Source organism: Zootoca vivipara, chromosome 1 (genome assembly GCF_965207765.1).
Source record: "Zootoca vivipara chromosome 1, rZooViv2.hap1.1, whole genome shotgun sequence".
Classification (NCBI taxonomy): Eukaryota; Metazoa; Chordata; class Lepidosauria; order Squamata; family Lacertidae; genus Zootoca; species Zootoca vivipara.
Genome location: NC_142582.1, coordinates 52,582,386 through 52,603,404, shown reverse-complemented (window position 1 = coordinate 52,603,404; position 21,019 = coordinate 52,582,386). Strand labels below are relative to the sequence as shown.

At 43.2% G+C, this 21,019-nt stretch overlaps 1 protein-coding gene across 1 annotated transcript; it reads right to left on the bottom strand.

Annotated features, from left to right (window-relative positions):
* Positions 1–14,103: 14,103 nt before the first annotated feature.
* On the bottom strand, positions 14,104–15,042 carry LOC118081490 (olfactory receptor 8U3-like). The gene has a single exon (XM_035108013.3). The coding sequence runs from the start codon at positions 15,040–15,042 to the stop codon at positions 14,104–14,106; it is 939 nt and encodes a 312-aa protein (XP_034963904.2).
* Positions 15,043–21,019: the final 5,977 nt, after the last annotated feature.

Below are 21,019 nucleotides of genomic sequence, written 5' to 3'. Positions count from 1 at the left end.
TTTAAAGCAACGTCTTTGAAACGGAGTTGAATTTTAACAAGGCACTGAGGAGCCAATTTGCCAGAACTTTCAGACTTCTTGCATAAGTTACATAATGGCAGGCTGGCAAGCGATAACTTTTTAATCATGCCCGCGAGGGCTTATTAGTATAGCTGGGAGTTGACACGGTTGCCGGAGATATGAGTCAATTACCTTAAACTGATCACCTCAAATCCAGAGGCAGAAGAGCTCAAAGGGGAAAACCTCTGGAGTTTTCATTTTTGTTTTCTTGCCAGAGTTGGGACCATTAGGCTGAAGCAGTGCACACAATCTCTATGGTGCATGTCTTTGTTCCCAAGAAAGGAGCAAGAATTGGCTACAGAAAATTCCCTAGGAGAGATTGGTAAGGGGAAGAAAAACTGCTTGTATGATCTCCAACTCCGAGACTACACAGAACATTAATCATGCACTTCTATCTTCTATTCTATTACACATGGCAGAGTGAATCACCTCTGAGTATGAGTACCATTCTTGTTAGCCACACGTCCCCATCTTCCCAGTCTGGGCCTGCCATTTGTCCTATCCCCTGCTGACCCCACAGGGGAAAAACACAGAACATAGAGTTTAAACTGAGAGTTGCTTATAGAAAGCAGCTATATGCAAATCCAAGCATGGTGTACTTGCTAGAACACAGCAGAAGTTATGGGAAAGGGACATTAATTCATGTTACTCAAAGCTGGAGCTTCAGCCATGGGATCCTGAGGCTGAGAACAAAGCCCACCCCAATGGCGTTAATTTCCCCTTTCCTGTACAGAAGGCATTCTCCATCCACAGGAAATTTGAGTTGGGGCAAGGCCGCCCTACCATTAGGCAGACTGAGGTATATATATTCACACCATATATTTAAAACAGTATGATACCACTTTAAAGAGTCATGGCTTCCCGCCCCCCCAAAAAAAAAAAATCCTGGGAATTGTAGTTTGTTATGGGTGCTGAGAGATGCTAGGGGAGCCCTATTCCCCTCAAAGAGCTACTATTCCCAGAGTTACCTGTGAAGAGGGATTGATAAACCATGCTGGGAATTGTAGCTGGGGAGGGCGGGGTAGGCGGTCTCCTAATGAGCCTCAACAAGCTTAACAAACTACAGCTCCCAAAATTATTTAAGGGAAGCCTTGATCTCATAGTGCATTAAATGTATGATGTGAATGTAGTCGCCTCAGATCACTGATATTTGGCAGGAAGAAGGAGTCGTGGCAAAGTGTTGGAGGGTGAAGCTTGTGTGTCTGCCCTGCCTTCAACAAGCCTGCTGCCCTCTGGTAAACAGAAAATGCATTCCCGTTGCCAGGATGGCCCATCCAGTTTCACTGCCTGAAAAAAGATCTCATGACAGCTCTATGAGATCCCACGAGCAGGGGCGGAGGAAGTGGGGTGCAATGGGTGCGGATCGCCCCGGGTGTCACCACTGGGGGGGGGGTTGACAAAATGCCAGGCGGCACTCACCGCGGGGCTTGCAGCGCACCCGAGCCTCGTGTCTCTCCTGGGAGAGATGTGGCAGCCTGGGGGGGTGCAGGCTCTGCACTGCCCAAACAGTCCACCCACTGCCTCTCCCCCCCCCCCCAGCTATAGGGCGGCTGAGTGGGAGGAGGCAGGCAGACTCTGGAGGCTTCACGGTGCGCCCCACCCCTATGGTAAGGTTACCAGGGACACTTTTCAACTTCAGTGTATTTTGTATGGGGACAGATTGGTAAATCCGGGGACTGTCCCCAGGAAACGGGGGTGTCTGGTAACCTTACCCTATGGGCGGCTTGCCCTGCCCCTATGGACTGGTCGTCGTGTCTCTGGGCGTGCCGCCCCAGGCGCCTGAGTGGCTTTCTCCACTGCTGCCCACAAGATCTTGACGGAACCTGCACCCACCACAGCCGCAACAGCTGCACAACCCCAGCAGTGACAGGGGTAGGTCTATGGAGGCACAGTTCATAGGATTCCAGATCCAGGTTTAATTAGGGTTTTTTTAAAATTCTAAGTAAACTTTAGCCCTGCCCACCCCCAAATTGATTTGGGGACAGATCCAGACCAGGTGTTTCCCAGGTCTACCTGGGTCAGGATAGCTGTGCACAACCATAACATGTATCCCTCTAAGTAGCTTCTGTGAGCCTGGCTACTCCCATCTTGCAGTGTTTTTATCCATTGCCTGAACCAATGTGAGACTCATGAACTGCTTCCAGCATGGCATGCCGTCACCTCAGCCCTAAGAACATGTGTTGTGGATATGGTTTCTTTTTATTATCATTATTCATGTCTTTTTAAGTATAGCAATGTCACCACCACATTCCCTTCATTCAAAACAAAGGCATATGTGCTTGAGCACACCTGTTCTTGTTCATAGCAGTAGTCTCTCAAAACTGGTACATACATTAGCCCTCTGCAGGGTTCAGAATCTCTACAGGTGAATTCACACAACAAATGACTCAAGGCAAAAAGAAGAAGCCAAAACAGTTTTGCAAATTCACTGAAACTTACTAACTACACAGAATTATGTGCCATTTCCCCAAACCCTGAGGTCCAGCGCTGAGGGCCTTCTGGAACAGGCGTCGGCAAGGTTATCCAGCCATGGGCCGGATTGTTCCCACGGACGTCATCTGTGGGCCGGACGGGCACACCACGACGCCGGAAATGGCATCTACGCATGTCCGCAGCACCGGAAATCACTTCTGCGGCTGTGCAGACACCGGAAATTGCACCTGCGCAGAAGCGATTTCCGGCATCTGGGCATGTGCAGGCGCGATTTCCAGCGTCTGCGCAGCCACAGGTGCCGTTTCTGGTGCCGCTCGGCAAGTCCCCGCGCCGCGCTGCACCAGTTTAGCACAGCGCGCGGGAGACTCACTTAGCAGGGAACTCGGTTCACGAGGGCCGGATAAACGGGGCCCATGGGCCGTATCCGGGCCATGGGCCGGAGGTTGCCAACCTCTGTTCTGGAGGTTCCCTCACTGCGAGAAACGAAGTTACAGGGAACCAGGCAGAGGGCCTTCCCGCCCTGTGGAACACCCTCCCTTCAGATGTCAAGGAAATAAACAACTATCTGACTTTTAGAAGACAACTGAAGGCAGCCCTGTTTAGGGAAGCGTTTAATATTTGATGAATTATTGTATTTTAATATTTTGCTGGAAGCCGCCCAGGGTGGCTGGGGAAACCCATCCAGATGGGCTATTATTATTATTATTATTATTATTATTATTATTATTATTATTATTATTTCCCTTTTAGCACCATTGGAGGTGTCTTCATGTTTTACAGGCCCATGCTTTAAGCCAAGGTTGGCGGTAGTAGTGGATTGTGGCCTTCTTGATGTTGTTGGGACTCCCAACTCGCACCAACCTCAGCCAGCATGGCCAATGGTCAGGGATTGGTGGGAGCTTGTAGCTCAGCAACATTTGGTGGGCCATAAGTACCCCACCCCTGGCTTAGATCATCCGCCTTTGGAGTTGCCTGGCTCAAGTTCCTAAGGCTCTATGTTGTTTCTCAAGTCTCCATCATTATACAGGGTGCTTTACACTGCAACATAAGCAACAGAGACATGTCACTGACCCAAATTTTGTAAGAAGGGAGCGGCGTGCCTGGCGGAAAGAGGGCCAAAAAAAATAGGAGACAAATACGTGTAAATGCAGCTGCACTTATTTAGGCTTAGCTCAAGAGTGAAACCGAAAGGGCATCACAGAACAAAAAGGCTTTGAAAAAGAAGCTTGGAGGAAACAACTACAGTATTGTATATCACTAGCTTAGAGTTCAGAAACAATAGCTTGAATCTCCTATATTGTGAATAACATTGCACGGACGGCCTATAGATGGATCTTTGGTGACATCTAGTGGCTGGTTTAAAAAAATGTATTCATTCAGTCTTCTCAAACCAAAGGAATGGGAAGTTTTTTTCAATTCTAGGCCCGTTTAGATTTTAAAGGATCAAATACCAGGTGAAGAAACTATGTGGAGGTTATACTCAGCAGTATTCGGCTTCTCTGTCCATTACTAATAAAGGATGCAACACCCCACATTATTGTTGAGGAGTACTGACAATCCACATGCTGCTGGCTTGCCACTCAACCATAACCTAGTCATGAGTTAGGCTTCCCTCTTGCCTTCAGAAGTTTTGTTAAGTATCTTTCCATAAGAACAACCCCTCAAATTGATAATCCCGTCACACAAGAGAGTAGTCATCCCCCACACACAATTGATGCAATAATTTCAGATTAGATTCCATAGCTTCTGTTGACTTCTGGCTCTTTATTAACTGAACTTCCAATGGTTATGCATTTTTCGGGGCCGTATCTCCATATGCAAAAGGTGAAGACACAAGGAAAGTTGGTGGTACCGGCCCTGTTTATAGCAGTACTCTCCTTGAGCTTCCATGAACCATAGCTTTTAGAAATGTTCTAAAAGAAACACAGAAAGAAGAGGAAGTGCTGTTTCACAGAATGGTAATGCTCTGTTGCAGATGGTGTTCACTCTCCACTTGCCATTCTGCGGAAGGAAGACCACCAACCATTTTGGCTGCGAAGTCTTAGCCGTCCAGAAGCTGGCTTGCTCTAGCACCTTTGTGGGAGATGCTGTGATGCTGGGAGCTGGTGTCCTCATTCTGCTCACACCCTTCTTCCTTGTGCTGGTGTCTTACGTGTACATTGTCACAAGCATCTTCCAGATCCGTTCAGCAGAGGGAAGGCGCAAGGCTTTTTCTTTCTTTTTTTAAAATAATTTTTATTGGATTTTATACAAACAAAACAAACAAGACATACAGTATATTTTCTGTCCCTTCAAATACCCCCCACCACGAGTCCACCTCTGCCACCTGTGGCACCCGCTGGTGTTGAGAATCAAAGGGGTCCATTATAAGACTGGGTTTGACCTCCCCCCTCCCCCCTCCCCCTCGCCCCCCCCCTGCCACTGAGAGGACAAGGACGGAGGGGTTCTGGGGGCAGGTTTCCCCACAGCTGCTCATTTAGACACAATAACCATAAAAAATACAAACGAAAAAAGCAAAAATTAAAAAGTAAAAAATAAAAAAGAGAAAAAAACAGACAAATTTTTTTAAAAAATTTCCCCATTCTTATATTCATCACATTGTAATTATGACTTCCTCGGATCTCCTCTTCCTGGTTTTCCTAACTTCTCTAATTAATTATGGCGTGTTTTCTAATCCAGTTCCATATCTTATCCTTATAATACTAACTTAATCCTCCTCTTTCTTCATGCTGCCCCCCCCCACAAGTCCCCTTCTGCCACAAGAGGAACCTGCGAGGCGCAGCACTTCAAAGGTTCCATTTTTGTGTCTGGGCTTCCCTCCACCCCCCCTCTCCTCCCCAGAGCACCCCCTGCCACCAGGTGCTTCTGAGCAAAGAGAGGGGGAAGGTGGCCCTCCCTCCAAACACTTATCTGAACGCAGTCCTATTAATACAAACCTAAAAATTGTTTCCAAAGCCATTCTTCTGCCTCCCTCCAGAAAACTAAAGTTTTATATCTATTCGCTCCCCCTTCTCCTCCCGATGTCCTTCCCCCCCCCCTTGAATCAGCAGTCCTTTATCAAGCCAAGATTTCAGAAACCGTTAATCAATCACCAAAATACTTTTTTAACTAAAACATTTTTACCCCACACCCATTCTTTCCCATTTCCAGATCCAGGCCTCTGTCCCCCCCTCCCTCTGCCTTTCCTTTCCCTCGGTTACCCATGCCCAATTTTTAGCCCCTCCAAGAGCCCTCTTTTCTTCAATCTTCAATTCATTTTGTTGTTCTTGACAGCTGTCACTTTCCTTTTCAAGTCCTTGTTGTTCTTCCTCCAAGTCACCTTTTTTATAATCCACCTCAGTTTTTGCAAAGTCCAGTTCTTGTTCTTTACTTTCAGGTAGGCTTTTCACATTGTCCTCTAAGTCCTGCTCTTGAATCAAAGTCTCTGAACATGTTAAACTGGAGTGTTGCAGTGTCCTGTGCATGTCCTTCAAAATCTCTAAATAGTTCAGAACTGATTCTTGGAAGCTTGATGAATACATTGTTTTCATTCCTTCTAACCACAAACTGGCAGGAGATTAGGAGGTAGAGCACACTGGAAATTTCCATTCGCACACGCTTTCCTCCATCTTGGTTATTCCATCCATTGTCTTTAACTTTTCCACAAAAAATCGTCTTTTAAATCCAGATGCTTATCTTTTAATACAGTCTTACAGCCAATAGAACTTTAAACAAATTTTTTCAGGTTTTCTTGTCTTTTAGCAATTTTGACAGCTTTGACAGCTGTCAAATGAAGCCTTCCCTTTGTGCACTTACTGATCCTCGGGAGGTAGCGGCACCGGGATTTGTAAAGGGATACAAAGTCTTTATTTATTTCAGGTACTAGAGACAAAGTGTCTTTTTCGGCTTTGGAATGTTTAATGCGCCTCTTATTCAGCCTTTAGGAAGAGATTGACTCCCGTTTTTAAATCTCTTCCAATTTTCCAGAATTATTAAAATTAGAATCCAAAAAGTCCCCACGAAGATTTAGCCGAATTACTTACAGTCCAATTCTTTAATTTCTTCTTTGGAAGAATCCAGCGCTCCCCGTCTCCGGCTCGGAGCTTCCCTTCGCTAGAGCAACGATGGCGCTCAAAATGGCCCCCGCGACTTCAACCCTTCTCGCCCCAGTGCACTTACTAGCGCTGCCAGGGGGTCTGGGGAGTCCGGATTTGGGGCTCCGCTGAGCAATTCGCCCCCGGGACGCTCGACCCGAGGTTCTATGGGGCGCAGCGTTGCTCCCGCTGCTCTCCTCCCCTCTAGCGAAGGCAGGCTGTCTCGGAACGAGACAAAACCCCGCCAATCGACGCTGGCGCTGAACCGGAAGTCTCGGCACAAGGCTTTTTCGACTTGCACAGCACACCTAGTGGTGGTGATCCTGTGCTATGGGACAGCCATCTTTGCCTACTTGCGACCTAGGTCCCACTATTCACCAAAGCAGGGGAAGACTGCCTCATTGTTCTATTGCATTGTTACTCCCATGCTGAACCCCATGATCTACAGTTTGAGGAACCAAGAGGTAAAGGGGGCCCTGGTGAAGGTTGTTGGGCTAAAGGAGAACCCTCATTTCTTTATGATATTCTTTTTTTTTCAAATAATTTTTATTAATTTTACTATAAGACAAACAAAATAAAACAACATACAAACAAACAAATATTTCAGAATTTCCCAATTCTTTTTTTCATCACATTGTATATGTGGCTTCCTCGAATCTCTTCTTCCTGGTTTTCTTAATTTCCTCATATATTTATGACGGATTTTCTAATCTTAATTCCAAATCTTTTTCTTAAAATAATCCCTTTAACCTCCTCCTTCTTCATGCCACCTCCCTACGGGCCCCCTCCTGCCACAAGAGGAACCGGGGGGGTTGCGGCATTCCAAAGGAGATCCATTTTTGTGTCTGGGTTTCCCTCCACCCCTCCTCCACCCCTCGGAGCACCTCCTGCCACCAAGTGCTTCCAAGCAAAGAAAGGATAAAAGGTGGCTCTCTGCCCAGACACCTATCAAAACACAAACCTTTAATACAAATCTAAAATTTCTTTCCCCAGCCATTCTTCTTTCTCCCTCCAGAAAGCTCAATTTTTATATATAATCCTTTCTCGAATCTAAATCTTAACAATTTACTTTTACTCACTCTCCTTGCCCCCTCCCCGGTACCTTTCCCCCAATCGGATCAGCATTTCCTTTGACAAGCCAAGATTTCAGAAACCGTTATTCAGACAACCTAAATATCTCTTAACAAAAATTCTCACCCCACACCACATCTTTCCCATTTCCAAATCCAGGCCTCTGTCCCCCCCCCCTCCTTCTGCCTTTCCTCTCCCTCCATTACACATCTCCAAATTTCAGTCCCTCCAGGCTCCTTCTTTTCTTGAATCTTCATTTCATTTTGTTGCTCCTTAGTCTCATCTTCTTTATTTTCAAATCCTTGTTGTGTATCCTCCAGAACCTGTTTTTTGTAATCCAACTCAGTTTTGGCAATATCAATTTCTTGCTCCTTAATCTTAAATTGGCAATCAAAATTGTCCTCTGTGTCCTGATCTTGAACCAACGTCTCTGTACATGTTTGACTGGAGTATAGCAGTCTCTTGTGAATATCTTTCAATATTCCCAAATAGTTCAGCACCGCCTCCTGGAAGTTTGGTGAATAAATTGTTTTCATACTTTCTCTTAACCACAAGCAGGCAGGAGATTAGAAGACAAAGTACACTGGAAATTTCCATTCACCACACGCTCTCCTCCATCTTGGCTGATCCTTTCCATTGTCTTTAACTTCTCCACATATAAACCATGTCATAAGTCCAAATGCTTTAGCTTTAGCATATTCATGTAACAAATTATACTTTCAAAAACTCTTTGTAAATTTTTCTTTCTTTTAACAGCTTTGACAGCTTTGACAGCTGTCAAAGCACTTTCCCCCTTAATAATCGTGCTGTTCCTCAAGGGGTGCCGGCTCCGGGGCTTGGGAAAGATTAAAAAATCTTTCTTTCTCTTGGGTTGCAGAAACAAATAAATTTCCTTTCGGCTTTGGAATATTTAATGCGCCTCTTAATCTGCCATTAGGAAGAGATCGACTTCCGTTTTTTGGAATCTCTCCCTATTTTCCAAATTTTTATTTCAAAGTCCCAAATGGAGATTTCACTTACTTTATGGAAATCTTTATTTTTCTTAGAAGAATCCACCGCTTGCCGGCTAAGGACTTGGAGCTTCGCTTCAAGGAGGTGAAGATGATTCCCAAAATGGCTCCAGCGACTCCACTCCGCTCGCTCTCGATCGCTCTACTGAGCTCTCAGGCAGCGGAGGAATCGCGTCTGGAGCTTCAGCTGGGCAGCTATGCCACCGGGACGCTCTTCCTGGTGTTTTTGCGGGGAGTTCGCTCGCCCTGCTGACTTCACCCCCCCTCCGCGATGCCAGGGACTTCGGAGCGCGAAGTCCCTGCGTCCTACTCCACCGGCGCGACGGACCGGAAGCCCATTTCTTTATGATATTCTTTTGTTCTCCATCAAGTTCATTCTCAGCATCTAAGTTGATCCCTCTATCCTTACCTGGGTGTTGTAAGTCAGTGGGACCTAATTCTGAAGAGACATACATTGGATTGTACCTTAAATCAATCAAAACTGGCAGGGTTGAAGTTAGGTGAAATGATATATTTTCCAACCTCACTGGCACCCAACCCCCACTACTTTGTATGAAGGCTCAAGAAGGGAGAAAAAGGTCTTTGTCAGTTGTATTAATGATTACTAATGACTGCGAGCACAACGCACAGTAATTCTGAGCATTATCTTGAATTGCTCATTCAATTCCTTTCCTGCTTACTTGGAGTAACAGAGGATCGGGGGGAACTCTCTGTGGGTCCCCTTTAGCTATACAATGCAGGTAATAACCCTTTGGTTGATGGTCTTGGCTGTGCAAATTCTTTGGGTATATTTTCTCTTGTAAATATGCTAGCTCCGCCATGTTAGGGGCGTGTGAATTACAGGTGCAGGGGAGCCCAGTTCTGGCAGGTAAGTCAGTGTGGGGGGAGGGAAGGGTTATCTTTTCATTCCCCACCTCAGTTGAAATGGAGATTACCCTACCCCTCTACCCTGTGCAATCAGAAACCTTGGGGGGGAAAATCCCTTGAAGAGATAATCCCCACTTCCTCACATGCCGCCTTCCCAGTAAGAACAGTGGCATTATTTAAGGAAAATGAAGATATGCCACCTCATGCTATGTATTAAGTGAGGGCCCGTCCACACTTCTGCTTGCTCTTTGCAAAATCCACTCTTTAGCACTAATTTGGAACAAATGACTATCCAGGGAAAACTTAATTGTCGTTTGTTCTGGTTTCATGATAAACCGTGGGTGTCCCCATGGGAAAGTGGTGGGGCAAGTGGAAGTGGGGATGAGCCCTGTAACAACACGTTCACTCTGGAAGTTCTGGAAACTTCCAGCCTGCAAGCCTCCATTTGCCCTGCTGCTTTCCTTCAGGGAAATCCAATCTTTAGCGCTGAATTGGAACAAACTGCAATTGGGTTTTGCATGGATTGTCATTTGTTCCAATTTATCACTAAAGAGTGGATCTTCCTGTTAGGATTCATTTCCCATGTTGCAGTCATGGGATTGTTTTTATTGCATGACAGTGCATGTTTTCATTCCCTGTCATGCGAGCCACTTCCAGCCTGCAAGCCTCCATTTGCCCTGCTGCTTTCCTTCAGGGAAATCCAATCTTTAGCGCTGAATTGGAACAAACTGCAATTGGGTTTTGCATGGATTGTCATTTGTTCCAATTTATCACTAAAGAGTGGATCTTCCTGTTAGGATTCATTTCCCGTGTTGCAGTCATGGGATTGTTTTTATCGCATGACAGTGCATGTTTTCATTCCACATTGTGGGAAGTGACGGAGACAGGATGTTTATATTACTGTGTTTCCGTGGTGTAGGACATTTGTCCTTTTGTTCTCTCTCTTTGCTGTCTGATGCTGAAGAGGAAGGAGCTGGATTACGATGCTCCGAGTGTGTATATGTAAATAAACAAAGTTTAGCCAAAAAGCTGTGCTACTGAGTCTGATCCTGAAGTGTGCTGATGCCTCTTGATATCAGTCACTGTGATGTTTGGGCTGGAGAAAGCTTTTGAATCTCCCGAACGAACGACCAGGAGGGAGAGAACATGCCAGTTGGGCATGTGTCTCTGCCAGATTCCTACTCGTGTGTAGGACCTCCTGACACTTCCAGGGGAAAGCAATGGGGCAAAAGCAAAGCTGCTTAGACCAATGAACAAGCAGCAAATCACTTAGTCCCATGCTTTCTAGGCATGTGACAGGCGGAAGTATGGACAAACCCTTCTTGCATTGCTAGGCTATGTAATATAAAGTTACCCATACAGTGGTACCTCTGGTTAAGAACTTAATTCGTTCCGGATGTCCGTTCTTAACCTGAAACTGTTCTTTACCTGAGACACGACTTTAGCTAATGGGGGCTCCTCCTGCTGCTGCGCCGCCGGGGCACGATTTCTGTTATCATCCTGAAGCAAAGTTCTTAACCCGAGGTACTATTTCTGCATTAGCAGAGTCTGTAACCTGAAGCGTTTGTAACCTGAAGCATTTGTAACCCAAGGTACCACTGTATTTGTCTTGTGCCTCATACCTTAACTGACACCTTTGTGTTTTGTTCCTGAGGGAGGGCTCTTTTGGTATGTATTAGAGCTAGATTAAGTTAGCTTTCTTGTTTTATTTCTGTACTGTATTATAATTCCCAATTGTACTTTATGCTCTAAACCGGTAGTTCCCAACCTTTTTTGGCCATGCCCCACCTTTGTTGTTGTTGTTTAGTCGTTTAGTCGTGTCCGACTCTTCGTGACCCCATGGACCATAGCACGCCAGGCACTCCTGTCTTCCACTGCCTCCCGCAGTTTGGTCAAACTCATGTTCGTAGCTTCGAGAACACTGTCCAACCACCTTGTCCTCTGACGTCCCCTTCTCCTAGTGCCCTCAATCTTTCCCAACATCAGGGTCTTTTCCAAGGATTCTTCTCTTCTCATGAGGTGGCCAAAGTATTGGAGCCTCAGCTTCACGATCTGTCCTTCCAGGGAGCACTCAGGGCTGATTTCCTTAAGAATGGATAGGTTTGATCTTCTTGCAGTCCAAGGGACTCTCAAGAGTCTCCTCCAGCACCATAATTCAAAAGCATCAATTCTTCGGCGATCAGCCTTCTTTATGGTCCAGCTCTCACTTCCATACATCACTACTGGGAAAACCATAGCTTTAACTATACGGACCTTTGTCGGCAAGGTGATGTCTCTGCTTTTTAAGATGCTGTCTAGGTTTGTCATTGCTTTTCTCCCAAGAAGCAGGCGTCTTTTAATTTCGTGACTGCTGTCACCATCTGCAGTGATCAAGGAGCCCAAGAAGGTAAAATCTCTCACTGCCTCCATTTCTTCCCCTTCTATTTGCCAGGAGGTGATGGGACCAGTGGCCATGATCTTGGTTTTTTTGATGTTGAGCTTCAGACCATATTTTGCGCTCTCCTCTTTCACCCTCATTAAAAGGTTCTTTAATTCCTCCTCACTTTCTGCCATCAAGGTTGTGTCATCTGCATATCTGAGGTTGTTGATATTTCTTCCGGCAATCTTAATTCTGGCTTGGGATTCATCTAGTCCAGCCTTTCGCATGATGAATTCTGCATATAAGTTAAATAAGCAGGGAGACAATATACAACCTTGTCGTACTCCTTTCCCAATTTTGAACCACTCAGTTGTTCCATATCCAGTTCTAACTGTAGCTTCTTGTCCCACATAGAGATTTCTCAGGAGACAGATGAGGTGATCAGGCACTCCCATTTCTTTAAGAACTTGCCATAGTTTGCTGTGGTCGACACAGTCAAAGGCTTTTGCATAGTCAATGAAGCAGAAGTAGACGTTTTTCTGGAACTCTCTAGCTTTCTCCATAATCCAGCGCATGTTTGCTATTTGGTCTCTGGTTCCTCTGCCCTTTCGAAATCCAGCTTGCACTTCTGGGAGTTCTCGGTCCACATACTGCCTAAGCCTGCCTTGTAGAATTTCAAGCATAACCTTGCTAGCGTGTGAAATGAGCGCAATTGTGCGGTAGTTGGAGCATTCTTTGGCACTGCCCTTCTTTGGAATTGGGATCTGTAAAAATAAGCATCTGTAAAATTCTGATGCCCGCCCTCCCCCCGTGACATATAATTCTTATTATTCAAAAAGTGAACTCCTATTCACATGGAGGAAGCCTAAAAGGTCATTAATTTGGTCTAAACAAGCTTCCAAATTGCCCCCACCCTAAAAAACAAATTGCCCCCCTGTGGGATGTGTGCCCCACATTGGGAACCTTGTCTCTAAACAGTTTTTTTAAAAGCAATATATTTCTCTCTGGCACGCAGGTTCTGTCTTTTTTGCTGTCAGTTTTAATTATTACAATAAATCTACATCTTCAATCCTTGGTGTGGTTTCTTGGGGAAAGCCATGGTGGTGGATCCAGTTAATTGGCCTGTTGGTTAAACTGCTGCAGGGTAACCTTGTGGGCTCAAGGCTCTCAAGGCAGAGAGCATGGTTCTTAGCTCTTGCTTTTTGGGAGTCTTGAGGTTGTTTGGTAAAGTCTGGGAGTCTCTTGGCTTAGGCTGGTTGAACTACAGGAGTGGTGGAAGTGTACCACTTTGCAAGAGTTGCCTTTTTTTATCTCTGTCCAATTGGCACCTGCTAAACTGCCAAGGGGCTGAATCCTAGGTTTTAGAGACCTGGTCTTCTTGACAGCTGTTTTGTGAGTTTTTTTATTTTTTAATGGGTTTTCTGCTTCATAAATGAACTATTTGCCTAGGTCGCTGCTTCCTTCGCTCTGTATAATCCAACTAAACCCGGTGCCCAAACTATATTTTGCACAAGGGCCCACAATGAAGTGGGTCACCATTGGTAGTGTTTTCTTACACAATGCAACATTTGATAAAATCTGAATGAGTGACATTCAACTATTTTTTTACTCATAGCCGCCCCACTGCAATTATCCTAACTTAGTCATGCCCATTCATTTCAATAGGTCTACTGATTTTAACCTTTAAAGCCCTAAATGGTTTGGGGCTGGCTTACATGATTATTACCACCATCCATATATGCCTATCTGGACCTAAAGTCATCTTCAGAGACCCTTTTCTGGTTGGTCCCCACTAAATGAGCTGCAGTACATGGTTACTGAATAGAGGGTCTTTTTGGCAATGTACCCCGATTACAGGATGTACTCTCCAGAGAGGCTCACCTGCTCTTTCAGCACCAGCTGATACCTTTTTATTTTCCCAGGTATTTTGAATTCTTACAATCTTTTAGTGCTTTTAAATGCTGTTTTATATAGTTTTCACCTGGTTATTCTATCTCTTCTGTTTTTAAAAAATAAATATGGATTCATTGCTTTTCCCCCTTGATTCACATTTTACATTTTTTCAAGGCTTATAAACTGTAACATTTGCCACCCAGAGTTATTGGACAGTATACCAACGTTAAAAACAAACACGTTTTTTGTTTTATTTCAATTTTGCACAGTTGGGAGTACCAGTGATGCACGAAACAATCTATTCTAACCGGGGTTTCTGTCCATGTACAACATTTGCTTATTGAGAAAACTTCAGCCTTCCTGAGAATCTCATCAGCGCATCCTTCACCTCCTTATTCCTCAGGCTGTAGATCAGGGGATTCAGCATGGGGATCACCACTGTGTAGAACACAGAGATCACTTTGTCTCGGCCCAGAGAGTAGCTTGAAATTGGCCGGACATACATGAACACTGTGGTTCCATAAAATATCAAGACAGCTGTGAGGTGAGAGGCACAGGTAGAGAAGGCTTTGCGTCTGCCTTCTGAAGAGCGAATATGCAAGATCGTGGAGATGATGTACACATAGGAGACAACAATCTCTGCTGAGGTGAAGATGCCATGGAAAGTGCCAAAGGTGTAAAGCACAATCTCATTGCTGTAGGTATCGCTGCAGGAGAGCTTTATGAGAGGAGGAATGTCACAGAAATAATGATTGATGACATTGGAGGCACAGAAGGAGAGCCTGAATGTGGAGATAGTTTGTGCAAGAGCATGGATCAAGGCGATAAGATAGGTAATGCCTACCAGCTGAGCACAGACCTTCTTTGTCATTATGACTGTATAGAGGAGTGGGTTACAAATGGCCACATATCGGTCATAGGCCATGACAGCCAGCAGAAGGCACTCAACGCTTGCAGTCAGGACAAAGCTGAACAATTGTGCAATGCAGCCACGAAATGAAATGGCTTTCCTGACAGCTAAGAAATTCACCAGTGTCTTGGGAGTTATAGTTGAGGAATAGCAGAAATCCACAAAAGCTAAGTTGCTGAGGAAATAGTACATAGGAGTATGGAGTCGGGAATCGATTCTAATCAAGGCAATCATCCCGAGATTCCCCACACAAGTGACGAGGTACATTGCTAGAAAGAAGAGAAAACAAATAAGGGCCACCTTAGGATTTTCTGTGAGGCCTGAGAGGAAAAATTCTGCCACCACAGTATGATTTTCTCCTGCCATTTTGTTATTTGATGATGTGCAGTCTCTATTCCTCAGAAAAGTGGAGGGGTAATAGGACCACACTAAGAACCTTTTGGTATTTCTGCAATGGAACGTGTCTTCATATCAGTGGATCATGGTACCAATGTCTCCATCTACGAATAAAACATCTGAGAAAAATAACAACATGGAACCTAATCAATGATAATCTTGAGCAATGTTAATAATTCTAACTAACAATGAATAATATGTAAATGCAAGTTGAAAACTGGATGAAAATAATGTATAACAAATATGTATGTGTTTTTCTTTGTCAATATGTGTTCCCTCCAACATTCTTTTGAGAAAGAAAGTGCTAAGAATTAAACTGTCCTTGATTGCTGTGACCTCTTTCAAATCTCAGTTGACATATCCATTTCTCTAGCACTAACTGTTCCAGACTCTTTCACTGAAAATATATGAATATAATTGAACCCACATAAAGCAGTACTGTATATCAAAGATTCCTATTGTATAACAGTCATTATCTCAGTTTAGAACTGTAACATGTCTATTCAGAGTTCAAAGGGACTTACTCCCAAGTAAGTGTGCAGAGAATTATACTGATTTGGGTGTAAACGCTACTTACTTCTGAGTAGACAGTATTTTTAAATAAAAAAAAACCCTCAAAGTGGTACACAAAGACATGTGCAATAACAAGACACAAACATCACAAAAGGTTCTTCACCAAAGTACCGGTAATCCTAACATCTTCGAATGTGACAGCTATCAATAAATACAATTTTAAAAAGCAAATATTGAATTAATTACCCACACTTTACTTTTAATGTAGTTATAAGGAATGTTTACAGTTCAAGGCATATAATTGGCATTGTTTTGGGGTGTTTGTGAGTGAAAAAGACAGACTAAGTAGTGACTTTTTATAAGCTTGCTAATTTAGTCCATGGAATAAGATATTGCATGATTAGATAGATAGATAGATAGATAGATAGCAGCATTTATAAGACCTTAACTGGTTCAGACTCTTTGCTCCATCTGAAAAATGAAGCCTGACTAGAGCAGATTACTTTTTTGTTGTCTAGTTCAGGTATGCAATTAGGTCCACAGACGACACTGGCCCACAAAACAGCTTACAAAATACTGCCCCTTTCACATGCACCTTTGTTAATCATTATTTATTTGTAAATCTTGTCTGTTTGTGCACCTAGATTCTTAGGTGTGATATTCATAACCCTGATCTACTTTTTTATTTGCTTCGATCCTCACATATTTCCTCTGAACATCGTCCTTTCGAAATATATGAAATATTATTTCACAAAGCCACAGAGCCAACACCCGACTGCCATCTGCAAACAGAGCTGTTGGTTCATAAGAACATTATAATACAAGGGATGGCAGATTGCCATGTACCGGTCGTATGCCATGACAGCCAGGAGGATGAATTCAATTCCTCCCAGAGACAGGGAGATGTACATCTGTGCCATGCAGCCCACAAAGGAGATGGTTTTGCGCTCTGCCAGGAAGTTGGACAGCATTTGAGGAATGATTGTGGTGGTGTAGCACATGTCCAGGAAGGAGAGGTGGCTCAGAAAATAATACATAGGTGTGTGCAAGTGTGGGTCCCCTCTTATCGCCAGTATGATGAGAATATTCCCTGCCAAGGTCACAAGATACATCCCCAGAAAAAGAGCAAAGAGGACTTTCTGAGTCAAGCCCAAAATCCACGTTCCAGGATTTCCACTTCTCATATTGTATCCAGATTCACATATCATCTATGTCATAGCAACAACAAAAAAAGATGGCGATGATTTAGTTTTCCTTTCTTAATAATTGCTATAACAATTACATGGCTGGAAAAGGATAGAAGTCTATCTCTTCAAGCTTTCTGTGACCAGCAATGGCCAACTTCCCAAGCAAAGCATGATAGGAATTGCTGCCCCCTACAAATGATCGCCCAGTATGTCATAATGACACATGCATTATTTGCGAATAGGGACTCAGCATGGTGCATACAAAAGCAGAGCTTTGCAGGAGAAAAAGTAGGGAGGGAAATAACAACACTTTACCTACCGTAATTACTTTCTCCAAATAAGATTTTTATATAGATATAGCTATCCTGTATTTGATATACATAAGATACCTATGGAATAGCAATTTCTCAATTTTCTTCCCTTTTAGTAATGCAGAATCATAAAGGATCACATTGTCTCTAAAATCAACAGAATTCTTGGGACTTAAGCCAGACTTGATGAAATGCTCACCTCGTCTTCATTCATTCATTCAAAAAGAAGAAAAACCTCTCAGAAAAGAAAAAAAACTACAACATCCCAAGGCAACTATTGGCATTCTTTAGAATTAAAATTGTAATATAATAAAACACAGACAGAGCAACAGGAGCTCACCACCGTCACATGGATTAAAAATGTCGACCTTTCGATCAGCAAGCCCAAGAGGCTCCGTGGTTTAGACGACAGCGCCACCCGCATCCCTAAGCTAGCCATATGCATTCATTCCAATGGGCCTACTCTTTGATGTACATTCTGCAAGCTTCTCTGTTTCTGGCCAGAGATGCAAAAAGCATCTGGGAGTGAGCTCTTCATACCTGCACTTCTGACTTTCTGGCCTCTAGAATTTCCAGAAAGTGTTCTCAGTTTTTCACCCCATATGAAATCTGTAGGGCCTCTGAGATTGGTTCCCACAAGTCCAATTACAGTATTTTCCCTTTGCACAGCACAGCATATTTCACTTTGACTTTTGGTTCTGCTTCTGTGCCAAACATAATAAATTGATGAATGCCTTTTTCATAGTCCTATGCAATGCACCTAGCTCAGTTGGTAGAGCAGGAGGCTCTTAATCTCAAGGTCATGGGTTCGAGCCCAATGTTGGACAAAGGATTCCTGTATTGCAGCAGGGTGGATTAGATGACTCTTGTGGTTCCTTTCAACTCTCCAATTCTATGATTCCATCAGAGAGTCAGTCCATGTGTTGGACAAGAAAAATCCAGGACAATTGGGGAACTCAGCTAGGGAAGAGCAGCCAGCGTAAAAGAAAAGGGGAATACAGAAAGAGTTTCTTTTGTTATAGCCCAAACATTTACGGTAATTAATATTAATTTAATTAAAATCATTTCTATATCTATATAAATAAAAATGTAAAATGTCCATGTTTGTGTACGACCAGTAATCTCTGAAACCGCTTGACCAATTGCGTTGAAATTTTGACACAATGTTGCATTCCAATACGGGAGTGTTTGTATAAACTTAGATTATATAGATGTCACACTTGTCACAGGTTTAAAACATGATTTTGTGTAAAAATAGCACCCTCTGTTGGATGTCAAAGGAACAGGCGCCATATCCTTTTGTGTATTTCCCAGCTTTTCCCCTCATCTGCCTCTGAGCTGTCATCTCCCTCAAACCTCAAACCCCTGTTGTAATTTTGAACCGTCTTCTTCTCTGGAAGGGTCAGGCTGGGGAGGCAGTCTCCACCATTCCTCCTCTGCCCAGTCATAAGATACCTGGCCATGTGTGTTGGAAGCAAATTTCACTTACTAGTAAACCCAAGATTGAAGAGAGGTTTATAAATGATCTATAGGGAAATAGGAAGGTGGATTTTGCCTCAGGATTCCCTAGGAGTTCCTTTGGTAAGTGAGAGAGAAGACAGGTTCCCTAGGTGCTCTTTTAGTAATAGAGTAAAAGGGGCAACCATCGCACCTTTTTAGCATTAGGTAGACGGGATTCGTCGCAGCAGTCTCCACCATTCCTCCTCTGCCCAGTCCCTGACACACTGTGTAAAATTTCAAAGTAAAGTCCTGGGAGAAAAGGAAGGTTTTTGCCTGGCGCCTAAAGGTGTATAATGAAGGTGCCAGACGAGTCTCCCTGGAGAGAGCATTCCACAAACAGGGAGCAACTGCAGAAAAGGCCCATTCTCATGTTACCACTCTCCAGACATCTTGTGGAGGAGGCACACAAAGAACGTGATGAGCCAGTTGGTGCTCTTGCATTCAATGAAGGACCATTGCTTTTGAAGATACCTCTGTTAACAGGAAGGGAAGGGAATTTTGCCAATTTGTTCTCCCCCTTGCAGCCCCTTTCGTCTTCTGGGAGACTACCCAGCTCTCTGGAGCCAATTTTGAGGGGTACCAGAAGGTATGGGGAATAGGAGGAATGTGTGTGTGCATGTTCAATTAAGTTTTACGTAAAGTAGACTCAGGGTTTGTCCACATTTCCACTTGCCCCATGCCTAGAAAGCATGGGTCCAGACTGAATGAGTTAATAGAAATTGAAGAAATTTAAAATGCAATAAAAGAATTAAAAAGTGGAAAGGCACCAGAACTGGATGGATTCACTGTAAAATATTATAAAGAACTGAAACATACCCTGCTTGTACCATTAAAAGAAGTTATGAATAATATATAAAAGAATGGAGAAATACCGGACACATGGAAAGAAGCATATATCACATTAATACCAAAACCAGACTCTGATTTATTGCAAGTCAAAAACTATAGGCCAATTTCATTATTAAATCGTGATTATAAATTGTTTGCAAGTATTTTGGCAAATAGATGGGAAAAAGTATTGAATGAAATAACACATAAGCAGGCTTTCTTCCTGGCCGACAGAGGGAAGCTAATATAAGGAATGTGGTGAATATCATTGAATATTTGATGGTCAGGAATGAAAAGCAAGTGACATTAATCTTTGCGGATGCAGAGAAGGCCTTTGATAATATATTCTGGGAATTTATGGTAAAGAATTTGGAATTAATGGATATTGGACAATTGTTTATAGGAGGAATTAAAGCGATATATTCTAATCCAAAAGCAAAATTAATAGTAAATAATGTAGTAACAGAAAATATTGAGATTACGAAAGGCACAAGACAGGGATGACCATTGTCACCATTATTATTCATCTTGGTTCTGGAAGTCTTCCTAAAGAATATAAGGGAAAATATTTCAGTCGGCAGAAAAGAGTATAAAGTTAAAGCCTTTGCAGATGACGTGGTATTGACAGTGGAAAACCCATTATGCAGTACTGTATTAAAGAGGTATTAGAAGAAATTGAACAATTTGGACAAGTTGTAGGTTTTAAATTAAACAAAAATAAAACTAAAATGCTGGCTAAAAATGTGAAACAATATTTGGTGGATAGGTTGCAACAACAGACTGGTATAGAAATAGTCAAAAAAGTAAAGTATTTAGGAATTTGGTTAACATCAAAGAATATAGATTTATTTCAGAACAATTATACACTGGTGTGGAATGGAACAAAGAGAGATCTGGAAGTATGGGGAAGGATGAAACTATCCCTATGGGGTAGGATATCAGCTATTCAAATGAATGTGCTACCAGAAATGTTATTTTTATTTCAATCAATTCCAACAATCAAAGGGGCAGTGATATTTAAGGAATGGCAAAAACAGAATTATTTGGCAGGGGAAGAAACCAAGAATTCAATTTAAATTATTGACAGATATTAAAGAAAGAGAGGGCTTCGCCTTGCCAGACTTGAAACTATATTATGAAGCATCCTGCATTTGTTGGTTAAAGGAATGGATATTGTTAAAAAATACATATGATGATGGTGGTGGTGATTTATTTCTACCCTACCCATCTGGTTGGGTTTCCCCAGCCACTCTGAGAGGCTTTCAACAGAACATTAAAAACAGAATAAAACAGCATGTCAGTTATGTTCCCTGTATCTGGTGTATCTAATACTTCGTGCTTTTTTTCTAGCGGTACACACCAGTACACATTATCAGCACTGTGTGTTTTTCCCCAAATCAGAGCCTCACACCTCCTTCCCAAAGCCCAGGAATCATCTGTCCAGAGCATTCTCTGGCAGGGTCTATGAGCCCTCCCTTGTGTGGTGACTACCAGCACCTTTTCTTCTAGAAAAAAAGTACTGAGATAAATTAATCCATGGCCTGATTCAGCAAATGACAGCTTTCTATATTCCACATTTTACAAAGGAAATTGCCATCTTGGTAACAT

What these genes read in the sequence shown, in the direction of transcription:
- LOC118081490 (XM_035108013.3), bottom strand. Translation starts at nt 15,042, where the DNA reads ATGGCAGGAGAAAATCATACTGTGGTGGCAGAATTTTTCCTCTCAGGC.